The sequence below is a fragment of the Oryza sativa genome, chromosome 10, assembly GCF_034140825.1.
Source record: "Oryza sativa Japonica Group chromosome 10, ASM3414082v1".
Lineage (NCBI taxonomy): Eukaryota > Viridiplantae > Streptophyta > Magnoliopsida > Poales > Poaceae > Oryza > Oryza sativa.
In genome coordinates this window covers 23,826,603-23,845,746 of record NC_089044.1, presented here as the reverse complement: position 1 = coordinate 23,845,746, position 19,144 = coordinate 23,826,603, and the positions used below count along the sequence as shown (strand labels likewise).

Genomic DNA, 19,144 nt, shown 5'->3' with positions numbered 1-19,144 from the left:
CCACTGCTTCTAATCATCATCCTTGTGACCTTTAAAAATTCAACCTGATATGCACACACTAGTTTTTTACATGCAATGAACAGTAGCTTCTTCTCTCTCTTTGTATAGGGCCAAATTTGCCTTAATTTCTAGCACCAAAATGTTGAGGTGTGTCTCATTCATTAGATTCTGCTTCGATCAGTATAAATTCATTTTGGATGCAACAAATAGTAGCTTTCCTATTTTGTAGTTTATTAATTTTTCCCAATTTTGCAATTTTCATATGATTTTCGAATGAAAATTTACACCAAATTTAAGACGATACTAGTTTGGACCTTTCAAGTGTGAGCGTATTTTGGCTTTACGCCTTCGTGTGGAGTAAACGCCCTTTCTGTTGGGCGGGTTCGGCTGGATCTTTTGTTCCCCCTTTTCCTTTCTTCTCCGGCAGCGGCGGCGGCGATGGGGGACGGCCGCGTCGGAGGTGGAACGAATCGGCCGGCATGGCTGCAGCAATACGAACTAGTGGGCAAGATTGGCGAGGGGACCTACGGCCTCGTCTTCCTCGCTCGCCTCAAACAATCGCATCCCCACGCTGCCGCTGGCGTTGGCCGCCGTGGCTCTCCCATCGCCATCAAGAAGTTCAAGCAGTCCAAGGAGGGCGACGGTGTCTCGCCCACCGCCATCAGAGAGATCATGGTACCTTCCTCAGGGAGATCCGCTTTCCCTACTCCTCCCTGCCATACCAAACCCTAACTAATCACTAGTCTTCTCCTCTTGCAGCTTCTGCGTGAGATCAACCACGAGAATGTTGTCAAGCTCGTCAATGTTCACATCAACCACGCCGACATGTCCCTCTACCTCGCCTTCGATTACGCCGAGCACGATCTCTATGTAAGCAGCAACGCCCATCTCCAATCTTCTCTCTTATCTATTGTACAGTAGTAATCATTTGTTTACTCCAGTTAACAGCTAATGAACCTATGAAACATATCACAGGAGATTATCAGGCATCACAGAGAGAAGCTTAACCTCCCCATAAATCCCTACACAGTCAAATCTTTGCTCTGGCAACTGCTCAATGGTCTCAACTATCTCCATAGGTATCGTTTACTTCTTAAGTTATCATGATGAGTGATATGTAAAAACTGGAGCCTAACCTAGCACATGGAACTTTTTTTGCTGGGATCCTAGCTTATTCTGATTTTGTCTCCAAAAAGAAATCTAAAAATTGATTTCCCTTCCTCAGTAACTGGATTATCCATCGAGATCTCAAGCCTTCTAATATACTGGTATGTTGTCATATGCTACCTTTTGATGTACAACTCTGTCAATCTTGCTTTTCCTGGCTCACCGGATTAGGATGATGTGCCCCAATAGGTCATGGGAGAAGGAGAAGAACATGGAATTATAAAGATTGCTGATTTTGGACTCGCTAGGATATATCAAGCTCCATTAAAGCCATTAAGTGATAACGGGGTTAGTACATCCATCTGTGTGCCCATTAGCATGTTTGCTGCTGTCTTGTGTTTATTTCAAGGCATATAAGGGCAAAAAATGGTAGTTATTTGTAAAACTACTGCTTGTTTCCTCTTTTTTGTGATGAACCTTCATATGCTCATCTGTTCCTTTCCTTTTTTGTGGAAGCATTTAATGTGTTATCAATACCCACAAGTATATGGCTAACCAATAATTTCCAGGTTGTTGTTACCATCTGGTATCGGGCTCCAGAGTTGTTACTTGGGGCAAAGCACTACACAAGTGCTGTTGGTATCCTTGCTGGAGATTGAAATGATATCTTTCGACCATCTTTTTTCGCTTTATTCACTTCAGCTATTTCCTTAATCAACTCTAGATATGTGGGCAGTTGGTTGCATTTTTGCTGAATTGCTTACACTCAAACCACTGTTCCAAGGTGTTGAAGCCAAAGCTACTCCAAACCCGTTTCAAGTATGGGCATTCACACTCAAGTAATTGCTATCGTTACCTTGTATTCAGAATCAATTACTAGATACTAGACTAAGACTGCGACATTTTACGTTTTCTATGTGATGCTTAATTTCAAGTAAAGATATTATCACTCTTGCCTGGAACCTTCCTAAAAGTAAATAGGCAGTTGATAATTGTATGTTGTTGCATTTTATATATCCTGCTGTATTACATTTTGTAGAATATCCATGCTATGTATGCCATTCATTTGCCATTTATTTTTATCTCACAGTTGATTTGCCCATGTCTTGTAGCTTGATCAACTAGACAAGATTTTTAAGGTCTTAGGTATGGATGACTCATTTCTCATTCTGACTATTTGATTGTGTACTCTTCCTGAGATAATATATGCTCTAGGATAATAATATAATTATTCTCCAGGTCATCCTACCGTTGAGAAATGGCCTACCCTCGCTAATCTTCCATGCTGGCAAAACGATCAACAACACATTCAAGGGCATAAGTAGTATGTCATGCATTGTTAAGCTGCTTTTAAAAACCTGTGAAAATAGCATTTATCTTTCCTTGAGGAAATAGTTTCTCCCTTGCAGTGAGAACACAGGACTTCATAATATTGTTCACTTGCCTCAGAAGAGTCCTGCGTTTGATCTTCTCTCAAAAATGCTCGAGTATGTAACTGGCCTTTTGGCCTGCTATAAATCCAACATAACCTTGGATGATTATCATTTCTTACATTCATCTTTTGTACTACTAAATGTTGTTTTAATAACCTTATATATTCCTGTTTCAGGTATGATCCTCGAAAGCGTATAACAGCTGCGCAAGCTTTGGAACATGAGTAAGTAACTACATCCCTCCATTTATTCATTATTCCTTTTTTGCCTAGTTGGATACTTCTTATGTTCTCAGTGTACAGCAAGTGCGATCTGGAGTTCTAATTGCTTCCCTGAATCTAGTTTAGCAACCATGCAAGAAAAACAGTTATGCTTTATTTGCACGAGGTTTTGATACTTGGACGAGGTCTTGATGGTCCTCAGTTGGAGCTGATTTTGTGGGGTGGGCTGGAGTGGTGGTGGTAGTGGTGTGGCTTAAAGGGTGTAAAATTGCCAAGACCATCTGTTTAGAGTGGCTAACGGTCAATTTTTCCTTGTAAATATTTGTGCATCCTAAACCTTATATATTTTACTTTAAAAATATAAATATATGCAATCCTTAGTTTGATTCGCTATACTTCTAAATGTTTTCATCTCTAGTGGCTTGGATGAAGGTTTAATGCTGAAAACTCGAGGAAATACTACTTTCGTTGTGGTGCTATTGTTTATTACTCCCTCTGTTTCTTTTTGTAAGGCTATAGGCCCTCTGTTTCTTTTTGTAAGGCTATAGTCTTCCCTCTTCCTCTGTTTCTTTTTGAAAGGCCTAGAGTTTTTTCAATCATTTTGCAAAATATAAGGCTTGCATGTTGGTATTGAATTTTTTTTTCTTTATGTGCCCACAATTATTACATAGTCTCTCTCCCACATTTATAAGAAGCATCTTACTAACCATCTCCACACCTATTCTTGAGGTATTTTAGTATGGTGGCATGGTCATTTGAACTCTTCTTTCTCTTGGTTTTCCACCCTCCCTAATCATTTTTGCCCACTCAGAATAAGACTTGTAATTTTAAATGGAGGGAGTATGATTTACTACAGCAATCCTTCTGAACAACCCTTTTCTGTTGATAGGTACTTTCGAATGGATCCTCTGCCTGGACGGAAGTAAGTTATGTGTAATCAGGGTCTTAATATACTTTCCCTAACTTGCAACTCTTAAACATTTGGCTTTACATTTCCTCCACAAATGAAGATGACTAAAATCTTTCTCTGGTCAGTGCACTTTTACCATCGCAGGCTGGAGAGAAAATTGTGCAATATCCTGTGCGTCCAGTTGATACCACAACTGATTTTGAAGGAACAACAAGCCTTCAACCAACTCAAGCGGTAATGGATTTCTGTCCCTGTGCCACCTTTTTACCAAGACTTATCAGTATTACTTAGTATTGGGAAGCGATATACAGAATATGCATTTTCTTTGGTCAATTATCTAAGTTCTTTATACAGTTGGCAAAAATATCGTGCTTTAGGGCATATTCAATTGGTCAAAACAAGTCGATACATGGTTTTCAATGCCATCAAAGATTTGGTCCAGTGTGATTTAAGGAACCCAACTCCATGTTGGCACATTTTCTTGCAGAATTGATTCGGGTTGCTTTATGAGGTGCATTTTTATAATGTTGTACATTTGTATTTCAGCCATCAGGGAACGCAGCTCCTGGCAACCAGTCTGTGGTACCGAGACCCATTCCGAGGCAAATGCAACAACCCATGGTCGGTATGTCGAGAATGGGTGGTACAAACATGGCGGCCTTTGGTGCAGCTCCGCAAGGAGGCATAGCTGGGATGAATCCTGGTAATATTCCAATGCAGAGGGGCGCTGGAGCCCAATCTCATCCGCATCAGGTAAAAACTGCTGCCTTGGAAGTAAATGTTGCTTGGAAAAAGGCCTGTGACAAATGCAACATTTGATTGGCTTTTGATATGTGCAACAGTTGAGAAGGAAAGCTGATCAAGGGATGGGGATGCAGAACCCCGGTTATCCTACTCAACAGAAGAGGCGGTTCTGACCGACTGAATTTGTAATTGTATATCTATTTGGTGTGTTACTTGTGAGCACGCTTAGCTTTTGCGGTGGTTGCTCCTAGTCGTACAGTGAGAATTGTATCTGTTCTGTTGTAATTGAACGCCATCACAACCAACACCTCTACTAGTTAGTTACTAGAGTGACTACGCAGACAGGGCCAGGTTGCCGATGATGCCATCACCAATGGAGACAGGCATACCCAGCCAGAGTTTCGCCAATACTCTGCCCCCTGAACCCAACCAATGAATGAATTGGCATCGTACGATCTATTTCACATCCATGCTCTCATAATGATACAAAGCCATTTTTCGTCAGAAGAGAAATGCATCGAGTGCCCTTTCCTACTAAAGGAAAAAAAATATACACACAACTCTTCGAATCTGAAAATTCACGAATACAACTGGTTCAAGAGCAACCACAATTATATCAGTACAGTAGCAGCTTCATATATTTACAACCACTCCCGCTTCCACGAAAAGATGAACTTTCAGTAAGTAAACCAACCACTCCTCCCAAGTGCAAGTGCATCACTGTCACCTGTCTTTCGTAACACTACAGTTTTGCCTGAATCAAAGCTTTACTAAAAAGCCTCGCCCAGTTCACGACCAATAGCTACAACAGGAGAGGAGGAAATCAAATGGAAAAGAAAGCAAGATGCAGGCATCAAGTCAATCCACATAGCGCAAGGATCAACTATCCCTTGTTATTCTTCATGACGATGATGTTGAAGTTATCCGCCCTGAAGCTCGCATCTCATCCAGAGTTGTTGCTAACCAGTCCAATCCTTCATAGAGGCCATCGCCTTTGAGAGCACAGGTTCCTTGGATATGCCATATACGGTTGTTCAGGTCATATAGACCAAGGCCCTCGCATACTTCCATCGGAGTCATTGCGCCCCTCTACACTAGCAGATACATTACATGGGTGAGCAACAATTCAGTGGCAAATAATAAAGCCATTAAGTTATCTAGTGCAGAGTCATACTATTCCAATGGTTTCATAAGTGAATGCACAATGCCAACAAAATTTAGCATCATCATACCATAAGCATGGAAACATGCCAACAATTAATTCATCATCTGCAAACTCAACAAAAGATAGAAGTGCATCAACCATGAATGGCAGCAATCTCACATAGTGACATGGGCGATGGGAAACACAAGTTACATGGATGTGAACTTCAATAACAAATGATTTTTTTCATGTACTACCCAGATGATGAATTTACATATACAGGAAACAATTATATATTGGAAAAAGGTAATATAGTCATCTGAACAAGCTAGATGATGTTAAAGTAGCTGCCATAAGAAATACAGGTTCTGGAAAAAGAAAAAGAGACAAGTTGAGCATACCATGTCTTGCTTGTTAGCAAACACCAATAGAACACTATTAAGCATAAAAGGGTCATTAATAATGGCCTGAAAGACAGATTACCACACAGTAAGTTAGAGCAACAAGGCAACAAATGTCAGTGCAGAAGCAAACACTTGCTGCCTCATAATAAATTATTTATACATATATGTAAACCTGAAATTCAGCTCTGGCTCTCCCAATCCTCTCTCTATCCAGGGAATCAACTACGTAGATCTGCGAGTTTACAAAAGAAGAGAGGAATTTACAACGCAAGAAAAGTGTTTCTGAAACCAAAATGTGCGTGCTAATTAAATAAAGCAACGTGGATCTGTAACATAAAAGGTCCTTGTAGGCAATCTTGAGCAAAAGATTATTAGGAGCTGTAATGCTATTTGGCATAGCAATTGTTGCTCTTGGTGGGATTGATGTGGTTTTTGATAAGCAAGAGAAATAAAGTCACAAAGTGAATTGCTTGTTCAAAGGAGGTACGTTATGTGTAAGAAATGTTTCCCTATGCCGCTGGATAAAAGAAGAGGGGAAAAAAAGAGTGACCAGAGCATCGGTGTTGTTGAAGTAGTGCCTCCATAAGGGCCTCAATTTTTCCTGGCCACCAACATCCCACACAGTGAACACCACATTCTTGTATTGAACTTTCTCCACGTTGAAGCCTGCATGATGATGATGATGATGATGTTAGGTTGGGTTTGGATTTGGCTCAAAACAAAATAAAAGATTCGATGAGGCGGAGGGAGGGAGGGATGAGAGTGAACCTACCTATAGTGGGGACGGTGGAGAGAACTTCGCCGATGTGCAGCTTATAGAGTATGGTGGTCTTCCCCGCGGCATCTAGCCCAAGCATCACCACCTGCCAGCCAAAACCACCATCATCCATGATCCGTCCAAAACCCAATCTGAGACGAGACAGACAAGAGTGGAAAAGCTTGGGGTACCCGCATCTCCTTGTTGCCGAAGAAGGCGTCGAAGAGCTTGCGGAAGGCCTGCCCCATCCCTTCTTCGCCGATCGTAGCGGCCGGATCTAGAAGCTTCCAGAAGATTCCGCGGCGAGCGAGGAGGAGGAGGCGGGTACTCGGCTGGAGCCTGGAGCGGAGCCAAAGCCAAGGGAGCCAGGGGGGAGACACGAGAGAGGAGACGACCTACCTGCCCTGCCCTGCCCGTCGTGGATTCCAGATGCCGAGCCGAATAATCTGGGCCGTCCGATCTGTGCGGGGCCCACCTCTAGTTGAGTGCATTACCTTTCCCTTTTTTATTCATTTCATATACTTTGAAATCAACTTTCTAGTAATATTCATCCATTGGGCCTAGAGGTAGCAAGTGGCAACGGCTTGCAATTTGTAGTGTGTAAAGTAGTACCGTAAAGCGCTTTGTTACGTGAATTACTTAAAAAGGTTTTTAATATTTTTTCAACAATTAAGCTAGAAGCAAAAGAGCAAAATGAAATTAAGGAAATGTCACAGTTCATTAATACTAATCGTGAAAAAGACAAATGATATCCATGCTTTGATGCAGAATATATTGATAAATATATATTAAGTATTATAGATATGATAGATATATATGTTAAAATATTGTGGCTTGTGGAAAAGATGTGAAGGATGATGATTGAATATGTTTGCATTTCGGTTTGTAGAATTCAATAAATCATAGATGAGGTTGTATGCTTGAATGAGGTTTGATGTGTAATTATTGCTAGTGGATAATGATATGGTATGGTTACATATTAAGTTTTAGACTTAGTGGGTTGTAATTTTATATATGGTATACATATTAAGTTTTAGACTTAGTGGGTTGTAATTTTATATATGGTATAGATTATATGACTAATGTACTACTGACATGTTAAGAACATCAAAAATTGATAATGTGTATAGTACTGCTGCAAATTAGTACACAAGTTATATGTGCATAGTAGTACTGACATGATAAGAGGTGCATCGTAATACTTAATTAGTGTGTTCAATAATTATTTGTCGATTTTCTTAAATAACCATTATTTGTTGACTAAATATGTCTTTCACCATCTTTGTGCCTTTGGAGGTTCATGGCTTGCACCAATTTGATTGATATCATTTTTTTATTTATATGGGCTTTAATCCCGTGACTATGTAACCCTTTTTAATTGGTAAATAGAGAATCGATCATTGTACAATGCTTAGCAAGTGATCGGTTACCCCGTAGCAACGAGCGAGGGTATGTGATGAGGATGTTACTAGCTCGGGTATGGTTATAACCATACTTATATTACACATCAACAATCTAAAAGTGCATATATTTTATATAAGGTTTACTTATTATATGTTTGAACAAATGTTACTATATCATGAGTTTTATATCTTCTCATATGCAGTAGGAATTGAACCCTGTATACGAAAATATAATCAAATATTATCAAGGAAAGTTTTCTCCATAGACTTAATGTGACACCCAAAAGTTTCCACTATAAAATAATATGGCATTGCATAAATATAGAGCAAATAAGGTAACAAATATTTATTAAAATATGAAGAAATCTAACCTAGCTTCTCAAATCAACGAAAAGATATAGCTCAATATTTTTCTAATAAAACAGTAAAATTATATTTCTAATTTTTTATCAATTAATAATAATAGAACTAATTATACACTTTACTTTTCTGGAGACTTACAATAAGCAAAACTACATTCATATATAACTATAACCAGTATGGAATGGCTTTAAAAAGACAAAAAAAAGTCATTAGGCAAAAGAAAAACAGTTCTAGAGCATTGGGCTAGAAAAAAAAAATCCCATTCAACTGATCACCTCAAATATATAATTATGTACATCTAGAATAGATAAGGCTAAAGATTTTATCCTATATATGATAAATATATATATTTTTTCCAATTCCCATAAGAAAATCCGAGTTCGTTTCAGGAATGCTTCTGTCCGATTCCTATTTCGACAGACAGTGATCTAACCGTATTCGTTTCCATTTTTGATTCGAAGAAAAAAAATGGGAATATGTTTGTTTGAAAAAATTTATGCCCGACACTTTTCATTTTCAAAAGCAGGTGAAATTTTCCAAACAGTTTTCATCACTACCCCTAACCCTCAAAATCGTAGTCTTGGTGCCACCAGCCCACCACGCGACGCGATGGCCGTTGTCTTGACTTGCTCGCGCTCGCTCTCCGGCCTCGACCCTCCTGGCCTGGCCTCCCCTCGTCAAGGTCACTTGCTCGTCGCCAGCAAGAGGTACAATGCAGGAGGTGGGGGCTTCATGCCGTTGGATGGATCCCGCGATTGGTGCGGTGTTTTCGACGGTACTGTATGTTACCAATCATATACGGGGTAAAGAAAATACTACTTTTTACATTGCGTGGTCCCCGCCTTCCACCTTCTTTTACAGAAAATACTGTACTACTTTTGTGGCTGGTGTGTTCCAGGACATGCCGTCCCTGGTGTTCCCCCTTTCTCCCCCGCGCCCCTCCGCCCCCACCCCCCGCTTAGCCTCGCCGACACGGCGGCGATGGCGTCCACGCCGCAGACTAACCGGAAGCTGGCTGTTCTACACCATGCCATCGGCGATGGATGCACAGCGGCAGATGAGGTTGGTGTGTCGAGCAACAAGCCCGCTCAAGAAGAGCTTGCGAGCTCAATGTCCTATACATATCTCATCCTGAGTTGCGGCTCGTCGTCCGGATCTCCCATGGTCGGATTCGCGTAAGCGTCCTCTGCCCCGTGCTCTTTGGATGATTGCCCTTATCAGCTAGCTGTGTCTCTTTTTTTTTTCTTTGTCCAGTCTTGGTGGTGAGCCGATAGGCGATAGCCCTGTTTTTTCTTTGTTCAGTGGAGATTGCCCGTATAGCTACTTGATGGAGATTGTGGAACAGCAAGCAGCGAATGTGGGGGGCGTCGTGCAGAGTGATCTTACTGGCGTGTGCGAACAACAAAAACATACCTATTCTGACCAGGAGAATTGCTATGCAGAGAATGCGAGTGAGCCGCCTGAGTCCAGCAATCCTTCGTGGTGAGTTTGTTGTTTGTCATCATTTTGCGAAACAGAAAATGGTATTGCGAGTTCGCGTTCTGCGTTTCGTAAAACTCTTTTTTTTTTTGCCAAAACAAAATAGTGATGCATATTATGACTATGTTGTCTCTTCAGATTGGGTTGTTTCTTCGGATCAGGCTGTAGATGATGATATACTGTCCTTTGGATCAAGCTGACGGAAGGTTTGTTTTTTTGAATCCGTCTCTGCATTTTGAAGTTTTTTTCCGGAACACCACTTGTGGAATGGTAAAAAAAAAAGAGCATCTTTTTTGCCTGCAGTGCTTATTGGTTGCCAACATTGAAAGAGAGCACTCCTGGCGCCGCAATGCTAATTGATGAGATGGAGCTGAGGCAAGCTGATGAGCAGCATCCAGGCGTTCACGCCCCGCAAAGTCCAGCAGCCGTGTCCGGTGTCACCCGACGAGCTCCGGACTGACCGCGGCCTGCTCGAGCGCTGCGACAATCTGCTCGGCAGCATCCTTCCCCTGCCCAAACACTACGATTTTCATTCGTACTGTGAGCGGACGCCGGCGAGCCGAGACGAAGGAACAACACGAGCTTCTTGGAGGTCCTTCTCCATCCGTTCATTGGCAGACGCTGAGACGAGGCAGGAGCACGCATTCTTCGTCGCCGCCACGCAAGAACTCCAGGGCTTTTAAAGTTTCAATTTTTTTTAGCAATAATGGTGAACGAATTTGTCCATGGTTGCTTGTTTTTCCCATACATTTTGTTGGACGAAAGAAAGAAACCTACAGCACATTTGTTTTTGCACATTCTGATTACTGAGATGTTGTTTAAAAATTATTGATTATAATTAAGACCAAGCGAGCCAATTTTTGGGATGACCAAAATTGATTCGAACTTAAATAAAATCTTTTTTTTATCTGAGCTTATTTGTTATTGGGACATCTAGGAGCACACCTATATGTGTATTGCTCTCTGGGCTTGGTACAGTACCTGCTTCCTCTGCTGGCAAAGGAAGATAGCAAGATGAAGTTGAGAGAGTGAGACTTCAAACCAAAAGACCTCGCTTCTTTTTTGGATGTAACTTCATTTTTAAATTTTATGATGTTTTTTTTTCTCTCTCGAATACTTTTAAATTGACGTGTGACGAAGGTGTTGGTCCAAGGTAATTAGGTCTCCGTGCATTTTTTTCCATGTCTTTTTTGCTCCTGGTTAGCCAAGCGTGGTGTCATGTTAGCTGCAAATTGTAAAAAATGTAACCGTCGGAGTAGGAGTCGAGGGAGACCGGACTCCGTTGTGCTTGTTGGAGGGGATGATGGCGCCATTGGAGGGGATGACAGGTGTGTACTGCGCGCGCATGGCCAGCACACAGCGCAGTGAGAGCGCCAACTTTATGCTGAAGAGCATAATGCCTAGAAACTCCACCTTGAACCGTTTCATCGAGCAGTTTGCAAAGCTCCAGTTTGATAGAGAGAGTGATGATGCCAACGCTGAGAAGGCTAACAAACAGGTATTGTGTTTAAATCTAAAAAAACCTTCCTTCTCGATTTTGTAAAAATTTTGAGCCCACAATAGTTAACCTGACAAAAGAAATATTGCATCGTGTTGCAGAAGAGGTTGTGGTTGAAGCCAACGTTCCCTGTAGACGGAGAACTAGGGGAATCCACCCAGTACGTTGTCACCGGTCATGTGGATGGAGTTGGTGCTTTGAGGGTAAGGCCGTGTTTAGTTCACCCCTAACTACCCCAAACTTCTAAATTTTTATCACACTATATCACATCACACATAAACTTCCAACTTTTTTTTCCAAATCTTTCAATTTTTCCTAAACTTTCAACTTTTTTTTTAGGATCTAAACACACTAAGGTACTTCGATGCAGCCCGCAGGAAGTCATGGTGCAGAGTTGAATTTGAGGTACATGTTGATATGTGGAGCAGAAGTTTTTTTTTTTTATTTTCAACCAATGTAATTTATGAATAAAAATGAACCACACAAATCTATAAGGCATGTGGCGCCCATTTTCTTCCAATGCTGATGTACATTGCGTACAAACCCAGCTGATACCGTAGACGGGTGTCTCCCCATGCTTCGGCCGCCCCGCAAGCGTGTCAGCATCCATCTTAGCTTCTGGTCAAACATTGCTAATTTTGGCTCGACGTTTTGTGGAATGCTCAGCTCCCCCTCGAACGCGGCATTGTCCAGGTAAAGGATCTAAAGAAAAAAATAAAACACGGTGGATGAGTGATGAATAACGGTGCTTGTTTGTGTTAGCGATTCATGACGGCGCCACGCTGAACTTACCTGCAAAAGCAGTGAGCATCCCGCCTTGTTCGCCACCTTATCTTTATGCTTGATGTCGTGCTGTGCCTTCGGTGCAACGTCAATAAGGTGGTCGATGACGTATTTCGCCCAATTGTAGTTCTTGATTTCTTCCACATTAAGGAGTGCCCCCCAGAAGTCGTTCGATCCAGATTTGTGCGACATCTTCGGTGCAAGAAACATGCCGACAATCCACACAACAAATGTGGTCCTAAAATGGTCCTGAGCCCAATTGTTCATGGCGCTGGGAAATATCCTCTTAATTACTTCCTCAGCACCCTTCAGTGCGTTGGACTCGAAGCCAGGAGCACTGATATAATATTGCACAAAAGAGTCTTTCTCCTTTTTTGTGTTGTGCGGCATTGGACACACCTCCATGCCCTCAAATGGAATGCCAAGCACTCTGTTAACATTCCTAGGACTGATTTTCAACTCCAAGTGTTTCGATGAACTCCTGCTGGTTGCCCCTCGAGCTTCCCAGCCGGCTGTGTTCTGCACCGGCAGGTCCGTGGGTCCCCTGCGATGGCAGGATCCCCTTACATTGAATCTGACTCGAGAGCGTGTCCAGTGCCTGGAGCCCATGATACAGTTTTAGCCCTCCGATCCATCAGTCATATGCTGTGGATAGGCAAAAAGAAAAAAAATAGTATGAATTAAACACACAGCTACACAAATGCTTATGGATTCACAGGAAAAAAATTGCTAACGTGATGGAAAAAGAAACAAAAATTAACAACAAAGCTACGCACTGCTTGTGCATTTTCACGGAAAAAATACAAATGCTAATGTGATGAAAAAAGAAATGAACACATCCATGCATGTGCTGGTACTGTGCGTCGCGGTATCTGAATGGACTAATGTGGCATCAGGGGATGGGGGTGGAGGGGAAATTCCTGAGTGGTCTTTTACGGTGCTTGGAAGGTACCCTAGGTACCTCTTTAACGAACTGTTATCCACCGTTAATCTTCAAAGGGTAATTTAGGAACAAAAATTTTTATTAACAAGGGTAGCTTAGTAATTACTTAATTCTCACCCCGTCGAGTGCCTAACCAATCGGCCATCCACGATGTCATGCAGGTGGCGAGCGGCTCACCTCAATCGATCTTCAGAATATGTACGTAGTGATCAAATAGCCAAATTAGGCGCAGAAACTAGCAGGGGATTGGATGCGCAGCGCAGGGCATTGTTGATTTGTTTTTGCTGGCAAAATCGATCCTCAGAACCTGGAATACAACTACTGGATGCATGAAGGCCTGACGACAAAGAACGAGCAAGGAACTAGCAGAGCAGACAGCAGCCCGGGGATTCGTGCGGCGGTGGTGATGGCGACCTGCTGCTGCGTACCTCAGCTGCGACCGGCGGGCGCTACGGGCGCGTGTGACGGCGGCGGTGACGGTATCCGGCTGCTGCTTTCGTACGCTAGGACCGGAGGGCGTGTACAGCGGCGGCGAGCGGCAGGCTTTTACGGCAGCGACGACGACCAACAGGTAGTTCATGTAGGTTCCTCTCGCACGCGTTCTTATTCTTCCTCTCTTTTTTTTCTTCCTCCTGCTGAAATGTTTGTAGCTTCTCTCGCTTTTGCCCTTCACCGAAAAATAATTTAATGAAAATCAATTACCATTTTACCCTTTCACCTTACATACCTAGCCCATACTTTTAAAACCTTTCTCCAGGTACTTTCTCTCTCTATCCGTTAGATCATTGCTGATCAAGGGTCCTAATTAATTCTAAGCATTGAAGAAGATCTTACCTGATGGACTCCCTTGGACATTCGTCGGCCGGATACTCGACGAGACCGGACGGTGCGCCGATTCCGCCGACGGAAGATGCAATGGAGATGCGGGGCGGCAGCCACTACAGCTTCCAGGAGGATGCGAGTAGTGCGTGGGGCCGGTGGGGCGGGGGACGGCGCCGGTGGGCGGCTGGCGACCGGCGGCGGTGGGTGTGGGTTCGGTCATGGTGGCTCTCAGACGATGGAGAGAGATGAAAACTGGAAAGGGATAGAATGTATCGAACGGATATGTGGCGGAGGATACATGGGGTCGTACTCCGTACACACGAGCTGGTCCCGCGTACTACCCTTCCACAGGGAGTCTGGGAATCTTACGGTGGGTCAGGCTGTATTTGAGCGAGCAATAAAAAAAAACAAATACCATGCTAGCCCATACATATACTATCTGATACTGTAAAAGTGTGCACGAATCTTCAAGCCATCGTGTGGTTGTCAGCCTAGGTGCCGCAGCACCTAGGTGCTAAAAGGACTTTCCGGTACAATGCAATGCTGCCCTGGTCGTATATCTATTGGGCTTGGGCTTCTCTGTTTCTGCCCTTTTTTTTGACAAATTGACCCTATTGGAAAACTTATTTCGAAACTAACCCCTGCCAAAAACTTCAACCAAAAATAGGCCGTCGCCTCAGCGCCAAACACATTGGCGCTGAGATTGGCAGTGTCAGCGCCAACGGGACTGGCGCTGACATTGTGCCACTGTGGCGGCCGGGCCGATCCCCCAGCTGACGTGGCAGCTACTTCAGCGCCAACCTGCCTGACGCTGAGGTGGGACTTGGCCACAACGACCAAGGTCCAGACCAGCAAGCCTTCTGGATGGCTTGCGGGCTGGGACCTCAGCGCCAGCCATAATGGCGCTGACCGTGGGAAGCTCAGTGCCAACCGGCCTGGCGCTGAGGTGGGACTTGGCCGTTTCGGCCATGGCCCAGCCCAGCAAGCCTTCTGGATGGCTGGGCTGGGAACTCAGAGCCAGGTGCACTGGCGCTGAGGTTGGACATGTCAGCGCCATTTATCCTGGCATTGAGGTCCCAGCCTTGCTAAACTTTAGCAAAACTTTGCACACAACACAGGCAAACATCAAATCACATAAATTCACAGGCAGTAATATATCCAGAGAACCATACAGAACATACATCCATCCATCAATCCCAACATCATTCCATACATCCATAGAACCATGCATCAAGTCCATCCATCTATCGAACCATGCATCAAGTCCATCCATCTATCCATCCAACCATCCATCTATCCATCCATCCATTGAACCATGCACTCACCTCCTCCTACCTCTAGTGCGAGGACGAGGCACGTCGGGGGTGTACCTCCAGTCCTGCGAAGGAGCCCACCGGCGTCGTGGTTGAGACGGGCCGGGCTGCGAGAGATCCGGCTGTGACGACTCTGGTGCGTCCTCTAGCTGCGAGGGACCGAGCTCATCCGCCTCCTCTTCTTCGTCCCCCTCCTCTTCTTCCTCCTCATCCCCTTCTTCCTCCTGATCTCCTTCCTCCGCCTCTTTGTCTTGCTCGCCCTCCTCGTCACCCACCTCCCCTTCTTCATCCCCCTCTTGGTGGGCATGAGCATGTTCAACCACATCAGTCGACCTGCAGCCGAGCCTTGCTGCCAACTTCCGACATCGCTGCCGTAGTCTCTGCATAAAAAATAATCCATGTTAAGTTATCGCTTTTGGAAGAAAACACCGTAATTTCATCTCTTTCCAACGATTACCTGTAGGGCGTTGCGGAGGGTGCCGCCCTCTCCTTCGGAGCCAGGAGCCGTGCCTAGCGCCACTCCCGCATCGTTGACGGTCCGCAAGAGCTCTCGAGCCTGTAGGATTGAAATGAAGTAAGTCACAACATATATGGCATTGAAATGAAATAATATACAATATTAATGCTAGAAACTAACCACTCTGTCGCGAACAGGTCCCGTCTCGACCGTGGTACCTAGACGGGTACGAGTATCGTACTCGTTCTGCTCCTCAACATCCTCGGGGTCATCCGCTATGTCGGCTAGTGTCCAGGCCGGACGTAGGACAAGACGGTAGGGCCTGTGGAGCCACGCCAAGTACAAGTCGAACTCCGTCCCGTTGTGCTGACCCTGGTCTGGTACTCCATTCTCCTCGAACTTCTCCCATTGCGTGATATGATCCTGATGGTAGTAAGCCCAATCAGTCACCTTCTTGTTCTTCCGACGGTCAACCCTGCACGTATGCAAAATGTCCAACTCAAATATGTAGTAAATGTTGAAGTGACTGATTGGGCAAGCAAAATAAATTGTTAAGTGAAATTACTAACTTGTGTAGGTCGATACTCGTGGAGAAACGGTGCGGGATTGTTTGAAGCCTCCCGAATTGCTGCATCACGCGGTGGCACATCTGGAACTCCACTGCATAGAAGCAGATCAGTGGGCACCGTAGGGTCTTCAACGCATCCTCTATATGGCACATGGGATTCAGTTCTAGCTCGAGCGCTTCCTGTGCCTGATATGGCATCCACACCACCTGCAGCAACAAAAATAAAACCCATTGAAGCACATTTAGTACTATATAGTAAGAAACCATCTTCATGTGTGATAGAACCCCGAATAGCTTACATGTTCTGGCTGTAGGTAGTCCATCTCTTTTGTGTAGTGGTAGTACGCCAAATTCCTGCGGCCTACTACTGGAGATGGGACCGATTCCCACAGGTGAGCTACAGAGGGACGTCGGTCTGCATCCTGGTGCGGCCAAGCCTGATGGGTCCTCCACATGGGCCGACCAACTGGAAGCCTCATCCACATCCAAACCTGCGTCACATACGTTAGCTTCCAACATGTTAGCAAGAAATTGAAATGTTACGAAACATAACATGCGTGAACTTACCTGTAGCAACCAAACACAGCATGCTAGGTTCACGTCCCCGCCTTGCCTTCGGCAAGCATCACAGAGTTGCCGTTACAACCAGGCTAGGGCAGCCGACCCCCAGCTGAAGGTACCCGCCTCGTCCCAGTCCGCGAGCAACGGCAGCCACATCCAAGAAGCCATGTCTCCACCAGAGTCAGGGAACAGAATACTGCCGAAGATGTATAGCACATACGCCCTGCAGTATCGCTGTACTGTAGCCTCGTCTGCCTCAGCGGGACACTGACCGAAGTTGGCTCGCAACCAACTCAAAGGAACCCCTGATGTCTTCGTCTGCCTCTGACCATCAGGTGCCACTGGAGGCTCCAGACCAAGGTACTCCTCGACCCTCTCCCTCCAGTTCCCCGACGCTGTGTCACCTGTGACCGGAAATTAAATGGAATCATTAGTAATTGCAAAAAAATTAACAAATGAATAGGAAGACTCATTAGTAATTCCCCGATGCTGTGTCACCTGTGACCGCCTGACCCCGGATAGGAAGACCCAGGATCATGGCGACGTCCTCCAGAGTGACCGTCAGCTCCCCGCACGGTAGGTGGAAGGTGTGTGTCTCTGGACGCCACCGGTCCACTAGGGCCGTCAGAGCAGCGGCGTTGTACAGAGGCACCGGTCGCTGTGCCATGGTCACGAACGCCAAGAGCTTCGCCCGCTGTAGGTACGGGACGTACCAGTCGTCGAATAGTATGTGCGCCGTGTGACCTCTTACTCGAAGGGTCTTCAAGCGCTGCATCAATAGACAAACATAATAACATAAAGTTAGCGACAATATATCATATACAAGGGTTGTGGAAAATACATCATGCAACTAGGAACTTTAATTTTGGGATTGAGCAAGAAAACTGAAAAGAAGATCTGTGTGTTTACATGTTCTGCTTTGAGGCTCTTGAATCATGATCTCTCTCTCTATGTACAGTGTAAAAAAACAACAATATTTCATAACTGGTTAATTCGGAGTATTCATTTTTCTTTCTTTCAAAAAATTATCCCCTTCAGTCATAGTTGTTTGATGTTTATGACAGAATTCGATTAAACTTTTAAAATTATGGAAAAAACTTATCTTAAACATCAAATATTTATAGTTGTAGTATTATTCTGCATATGCACAAATGAACAGGGCAAAGCTAGCAAATATTAACAGGATAGCATATGCATATGCAACAGCAACAGGGCATTGGGCCAACTTCAAATATTTTGTGTGTGTTTTATTTGAGATATCTCTATGATGGATGATCTATCTGTACAAACTAAAATCATAGAAGAAAAAATAAATTCGATCATAAAAAAATTCCATATTGTTGATGCTAACCTCTCCGCTGGCAATCTGTGGGGCCCGGTGCTTCTCCTCGTAGAAATCCTCCAACCCCGGAAAGTGCTCCATCCTGCAAATGAAAATGGAATCATTAGTAATTGAAAAAATATTAAATGGAAAAATCACAATGAGAACGGAAAGGAGGACAACAGAAAGTAAACATTGAAGCAACAATATGAACTTAACAAATGAATGACATCCAATCCCACCTGTGTGCTACCCTCACCACCTCCCCCCGTCCTACGGCGCTTTTTCGGTCGATCCTTAGACATGTCTCGCTTCGGGCACCTAGTTTTCTTATGGCCTAGTTCGTGGCATAGCGAGTATCTATTTTGCATGACCGGCTCTGAATTTGTATTGTTCGGCTTTTGTGACCGTCGGTTGGCTGAGCCTTTGTATGCTTTGTCCATGTCGTTCTTGAACCTTCTTGTCCTTCTTCTTCCTCGTGTGTTGTTCTTTAACGACAAGTCGGGCACGAAGAACTCTCCATCATAACTTGGCCACTGCGATGGATCTAGGTAAGGTTCAAACCTAGGGGAGTACGAGTCCTGCACAGCCTTATTGGAAGCTTCATAACACATTCGGGGGGCCACCTCCACATCCAAACCTCGCAACTTACAAACGGTTATCATGTGGGGGCATGGCAAGTGATGGAGCTGAGGGAACTGACAACTACATGTGTTATCTCGAGCAACCACGACGTAGTGACGTCCACCCCATTGAACCCCAGCCGCCGTGACTCCGCCTTGCTCGCTGACCTCATACTTCATCGAAGGGAAATCAAAACATGCTGCTCTTTGCCCCAAGGTTCGTCTTTGTTGCTCCTCCAACATGTCCTTAACTTTTGTGGGCCACTTCTTTCCACTCAGGATATCTACAG

At 44.3% G+C, this 19,144-nt stretch overlaps 2 protein-coding genes, 1 long non-coding RNA gene, 1 other non-coding gene and 1 pseudogene across 7 annotated transcripts; 2 read left to right on the top strand and 3 right to left on the bottom strand.

The window, feature by feature from the left end:
• The first annotated feature begins 352 nt into the window (after nt 1-352).
• Nucleotides 353-4,879, top strand: LOC4349519 (cyclin-dependent kinase E-1-like). Its single transcript, NM_001404414.1, has 15 exons — nt 353-675; nt 760-870; nt 976-1,079; nt 1,226-1,268; nt 1,357-1,455; nt 1,677-1,746; nt 1,832-1,926; nt 2,220-2,253; nt 2,347-2,431; nt 2,517-2,594; nt 2,717-2,764; nt 3,651-3,683; nt 3,797-3,905; nt 4,218-4,424; nt 4,514-4,879. The coding sequence occupies exons 1-15, from the start codon at nt 439-441 to the stop codon at nt 4,586-4,588; spliced, it is 1,428 nt and encodes a 475-aa protein (NP_001391343.1). The 5' UTR covers nt 353-438; the 3' UTR covers nt 4,589-4,879.
• An 87-nt stretch (nt 4,880-4,966) lies between these two features.
• LOC4349518 (ADP-ribosylation factor) lies at nt 4,967-7,117 on the bottom strand. 3 transcript variants are annotated; one of them, XM_066304465.1, is made up of 7 exons: nt 6,912-7,078; nt 6,736-6,826; nt 6,514-6,629; nt 6,136-6,195; nt 5,961-6,026; nt 5,590-5,684; nt 5,385-5,504 (listed from the first exon to the last, which is right to left on the bottom strand). In XM_066304465.1, the coding sequence occupies exons 1-6, from the start codon at nt 6,966-6,968 to the stop codon at nt 5,673-5,675; spliced, it is 402 nt and encodes a 133-aa protein (XP_066160562.1). In that variant the 5' UTR covers nt 6,969-7,078; the 3' UTR covers nt 5,385-5,504; nt 5,590-5,672. The 3 variants fall into 3 exon arrangements, with proteins under 3 accessions (NP_001391360.1, XP_066160562.1, NP_001391361.1); NM_001404431.1 differs by lacking the exon at nt 5,590-5,684 and having other exon boundaries at nt 4,967-5,504; nt 6,912-7,117; NM_001404432.1 differs by lacking the exon at nt 5,590-5,684 and having other exon boundaries at nt 5,411-5,509; nt 6,912-7,117.
• A 2,093-nt stretch (nt 7,118-9,210) lies between these two features.
• LOC107278304 (uncharacterized) lies at nt 9,211-10,877 on the top strand. 2 transcript variants are annotated; one of them, XR_003238906.2, is made up of 4 exons: nt 9,211-9,661; nt 9,789-9,968; nt 10,104-10,171; nt 10,269-10,877. It is a non-coding gene; the product is annotated as an uncharacterized protein (transcript). The 2 variants fall into 2 exon arrangements; XR_003238905.2 differs by having other exon boundaries at nt 9,404-9,661; nt 9,741-9,968.
• An 862-nt stretch (nt 10,878-11,739) lies between these two features.
• On the bottom strand, nt 11,740-14,282 carry LOC107279213 (uncharacterized). Its single transcript, XR_010736956.1, has 4 exons — nt 14,024-14,282; nt 13,618-13,856; nt 12,256-12,891; nt 11,740-12,165 (listed from the first exon to the last, which is right to left on the bottom strand). It is a non-coding gene; the product is annotated as an uncharacterized lncRNA (long non-coding RNA).
• Nucleotides 14,283-15,136: 854 nt separating this feature from the next.
• LOC107279212 (protein MAIN-LIKE 1-like) lies at nt 15,137-18,478 on the bottom strand (annotated as a pseudogene).
• Nucleotides 18,479-19,144: the final 666 nt, after the last annotated feature.

What these genes read in the sequence shown, in the direction of transcription:
- LOC4349519 (NM_001404414.1), top strand. Translation starts at nt 439, where the DNA reads ATGGGGGACGGCCGCGTCGGAGGTGGAACGAATCGGCCGGCATGGCTG. An exon ending in CTACTCCAAACCCGTTTCAA is followed by an intron (nt 1,927 to 2,219) that starts GTATGGGCATTC and finishes CATGTCTTGTAG; the next exon opens with CTTGATCAACTAGACAAGAT. An exon ending in GATCCTCTGCCTGGACGGAA is followed by an intron (nt 3,684 to 3,796) that starts GTAAGTTATGTG and finishes TTCTCTGGTCAG; the next exon opens with TGCACTTTTACCATCGCAGG.
- LOC4349518 (NM_001404431.1), bottom strand. Translation starts at nt 6,968, where the DNA reads ATGGGGCAGGCCTTCCGCAAGCTCTTCGACGCCTTCTTCGGCAACAAG. An exon ending in CTCCACCGTCCCCACTATAG is followed by an intron (nt 6,630 to 6,735) that starts GTAGGTTCACTC and finishes ATCATCATGCAG; the next exon opens with GCTTCAACGTGGAGAAAGTT. An exon ending in TTGCTAACAAGCAAGACATG is followed by an intron (nt 5,505 to 5,960) that starts GTATGCTCAACT and finishes CTGCTAGTGTAG; the next exon opens with AGGGGCGCAATGACTCCGAT.